Source organism: Protomyctophum parallelum, assembly GCF_964188405.1.
Source record: "Protomyctophum parallelum genome assembly, chromosome: 19".
Lineage (NCBI taxonomy): Eukaryota > Metazoa > Chordata > Actinopteri > Myctophiformes > Myctophidae > Protomyctophum > Protomyctophum parallelum.
In genome coordinates, this window is record NC_139717.1 from 41,193,563 (window position 1) to 41,197,668 (window position 4,106).

The 4,106-nt window shown below is 48.7% G+C and overlaps 1 protein-coding gene across 1 annotated transcript in view; it reads right to left on the minus strand.

Moving 5' to 3' along the window:
* Window positions 1-406: 406 nt before the first annotated feature.
* The window catches only part of bmp2b (bone morphogenetic protein 2b), a 7,438-nt gene continuing 3,738 nt past the window's right edge, over window positions 407-4,106 (minus strand). The window contains exon 3 of the mRNA XM_083790193.1: window positions 407-1,737. Coding sequence (XP_083646319.1) covers window positions 821-1,737 — 917 coding nt within the window. The 3' untranslated portion in view covers window positions 407-820. The remainder of the gene's footprint in view (window positions 1,738-4,106) is intronic.

The following is a 4,106-nucleotide window of genomic DNA, read 5'->3' on the forward strand; positions in this document are numbered from 1 at the left end:
GTGGTGTTTTTCTAATCCTCCCCGGGGAGGTTATAACATCTGTAGGCCTGTCACTCCCCTCCCGTGACCCTACACCCTACAAGCAGTCCATTACACCACTGGCACCCTTGACCTGTAGCTGGCCCCCCTCCCCCCCCATCATCTTCCTCTATAAACATCTATTGTTGTTCGTCTCTAGTTACGTTTACTGTAGGAGTCCATGCTTGGTTTGCAATCAGCGCTGCAGAGCTTGCAAGCTTGCAAGTTGTGTGTTATTCCTTTTCGGCTAATTTATGTGAGAGAGTTTCGAGGCTCATGTTATTTCGTGTTTTGAGCTGGCCACACATCCCTCTGACGAGGCTGAGTCAACAAGCGCTGGTGTTCACTGTATGCAATCTGGGAAGACTGGAGCGACCACGTGTTTTCTCACGATAAATACACATTATTTATTTACAAATAAAGTGGTTATAATAGAAATAAATACAAAATAAAAATCTTGAGCATTATACTTCATGTGGTATTGCACCCATTTCGAAATGTACATCGGAAATACATTTTCAAAACCAGTAAAGGAATATTCCTCTGATTAAAATATTTATTTTTTTCCCAACATTACGTAGACATAAATATATTCATATATAGTTTTCTTCTTCTTCTTCTTCTTCCACAATAGCTCTGTTTTGTGTCTCTCTTCCATATAAATAAACGTCTTCATTGGGAAACCGGGTGTCCATATTAACCTCTCAGATGTCTCTTTCTCTTATAAGTCTTTGCATCCCCTCCCATCCCTCCCTCGCTTTGTCTGTCTGTCCGTCCGTCCGTCCCATCTCCGCCAAACCTCTCACCGGCAGCCACAGCCCTCCACCACCATGTCCTGGTAGTTTTTAAGGATGACCTTCTCATATTCGTCCAGGTAGAGCAGAGAGATGGGGCTGAGCTCCGTGGGCACACAGCAGGCCCGCGGGATGTTGGAGTTGACCGAGTTGACCAGCGTCTGCACGATGGCGTGGTTGGTGGAGTTCAGGTGGTCCGCCAGGGGGAAGGGGCACTCCCCGTGGCAGTAGAAGGCGTGGTACCCGGGCGGCGCCACGATCCACTCGTTCCACCCCACGTCGCTGAAGTCCACGTACAGGGCGTGCCTCCGGCAGCTGGCTTTGTGCTGGTGCTGGTGCTTCCGCCGCTGCTTGCGGGCGGCGGCCTGGCGCTTCTCCCGCGTGTGGAGCACGGCGTCCCCGCGGCCGTCGTGGCCGTAGGTGACCAGCAGGGGGCGAGCCTGCGGCCATGAGTCCTGGTCCCCGTGCAGGGCCCGGCTCACCCGAACGTGCCGGCTCTGCCTCTGGGCGTGCTCCTCCTCCCGACCCCCACTCTCGGGATGGAGCACCTCCACCATGAAGCCGTGGTTGTGGCGCCCCGCGGAGGTCCATTGAGACACGGCGGGGCTGACGTCGAAGCTCTCCCAGCGGCTCAGAGAGTCCTGCACCAGCCGAGTGTCCAGTAGGCGCGACAGCGGCTCTCCGCCCGCGGCGGCGGGCGCGCCGAACACCTCGTAAACGTTGATCCGGTGGAAGCTGCCTCCACTGGCGGCGGCGGCGGCGTTACTTGAGTCGTTGCCGGAGGCCACGACGGCTGCCATGACCTGGTCCCTGAAGATGCGAAGCTCTGCGGAGGTGATGAGCTCCTCTCCGGGGATGGAAGTGAGGTTGAAGTGGAACTGCTGGGTGGTTCTGCCCTTCAGGCTGGCCAGGGCCTCCATGGACTCTACAGGGGATAGCACAGAGACACGGTCACAGTGTGAACAACATTCACTGTCTGGAGCAATTGAGTTCAGGCATATGTACGAGGAAAGAACTGAATAAGGATTAGTTGACTTCATGGACTTTATAAAAGCGGAGAGATATTGGCTGAATACGGGATCTAACATGGTTTCACTTGCCTGCTTTCTTTCTTTCTCTTTCTCTCTCTCTCTCTCTCTCTCTCTCATTCACACACACACACACACACACACACACACACACACACACATACACACACAGACAGACACACAGAGCGTAAGCTTTAGCTTTCTTCTTCCCCGTCGCACAGAGCCAGGCTGCCACGTGGTTGCAATGAGTGGGTGTGGGTCATTGTCACACAGTCGTCACACAGGCACCCACACCATGCATCCATTACTCAGTGTAAAAAGCAGGCAAATGCTCACAGTGAGCTCATGGCGTCATTACCACCGTCGGCACCGTGCTCATAACTTTGACCAGGATAAATGTCATGAGATCAAAGCTGTGTGTTGTATTGATAAGCTCCATTAGAAGAGCTGCGATTGCATCTTCAGTTAGCCAAATGCCACACGGGGGATAATTGCCTTTTAAGATTTGGCCACTACAAGCAATTACCATGGTTGGTGGAAAAAAGGTTGCCCCGTCTAGGGATCTTCAAAGCTTTGTTTTGACAAGAGTGCAATAGGGAAGTGGATGTGGACATTTATCAGATGAACACTAAAATGTTAATGTCTCCAAATGCCAAGCGTGGAATTAACCTTTGGTAGAACTGGCCAGCTTAAAAAAAACAATTGCATGACAGGAGAATGCCAGTAATATATAATTAATATATTTCAGATACTTTTCATAGTGAGAGCGTGAACGGCTCTCCCCTGAAGCCCTCCTAGCTTTAAGATATGAAACCTGGCACTAATCCATTGTCAATGAATGGGAGACTGCCTTTGGGTATTTATAGCATGCGTGTTTGTCCTTCTACAGCCAAATGAGTTTTATTTTTAGAGAGTGCTAACAGTTCTGCGCTTGGAAAAATATCCCCCCCAAAAAATCATATACACTCTCCCCATACCAGAAAATGTCACTGCGCCGGGTATTGCCATCAACCACATCCTATTTAGGAACTGGCTCACAAACTCTGTTGTTTTTGCAGCTAAAGAAGATGGTAGTGAATATTCAGGAAATTCAGCTACAGAACTGTCATACGAGAGTCGTATTTTAAATTACATTGACGACAACATACAATTTCAGTCAGTTTTGCCCTCGCAGTGTGGCAACAAATGAGAGATGGCTGTAAAAGAAAATGCAATTTTCTCTCTGTGCAGCCTGTCTTTGAACTGTTACTTTATGTAGATCAGAGATGATATATGCAGACGTATATATTTTTTAAATGTGTTTGGTGTGGTGAAATAAACACAAACTTTGAACTCAGGCCTTCTTTTTTCTCGTTCATTTTTTTTTCAAAGGAGGCATTTAGGAAATTCCACCTTCTCATCCTAGAACCTCCCTCAAGAGGCACAAAGACTTCAATTAGCCCTATCACTCCTCATTTGATGTGGGAAAACCCCTGCTCTCTCTTTCTCTCCTCTCTCTTTCTCTCTCCTCCGTCACCAATCCTTCTCTTTCTATTCTTCCTCAGCCCCCAAATCCCCTTCTCCCAACCTTTTTCTCAATCCCAAATCCTCTTTTCTTTTCCTTCCCATGTTCCCTTTCATTCTTCACTTTTTTCCAGAGTTCTCTCTATCTATCTGTTTTGCTTTCTCTGTCTCTTTTTCATCCCCCCTTCTCTCTCTCTCTCAGTCTCTCTCTCGCTCTGAGGGAACTGCAGTGTGAACATGTCGCGGCTTGTCAAAAACTTGTGAACCACAGATATGAGTGTATCAACATTCCTAATTTATTTTCGCGCTGTGTGCCAAAGCAAAAAGATAACGGCTATTCGGCTAAGGTTCGGTCCCTCATCGCCCGGCCGGTTCCTGTGGAAGCGTGTAAATGTTCTAGTTGGCATGGAAAAAGGTTATTTTTGAAAACCGATAAGAGTTGAAACTAATTATCTCAGTGAAATGAATATCGGCGAGGAGATGCTGTGAAGGATTGAGGCCGCCTGCTTTGATGTGCTTGGCCTTACACTTATTACATGAGTCCATCATCAATTCCATGTCTCCTGACGTCGGGAAGACTTAACAGCCGTGCAACGCTGTTACGACATGGGATGAAACGCCTAGGGGGAGAGTCGGTAAATACAACCTCACTGCAGCCCTTAATGGACGGTGGTGTCAAGGTGTGCGTTGGCCTGGCGGTGCATGTGTGGAGGTTTACAGTTAGTGGGCTGGGAAGCATGCAGTCACTCAGACTCTGCTCCTT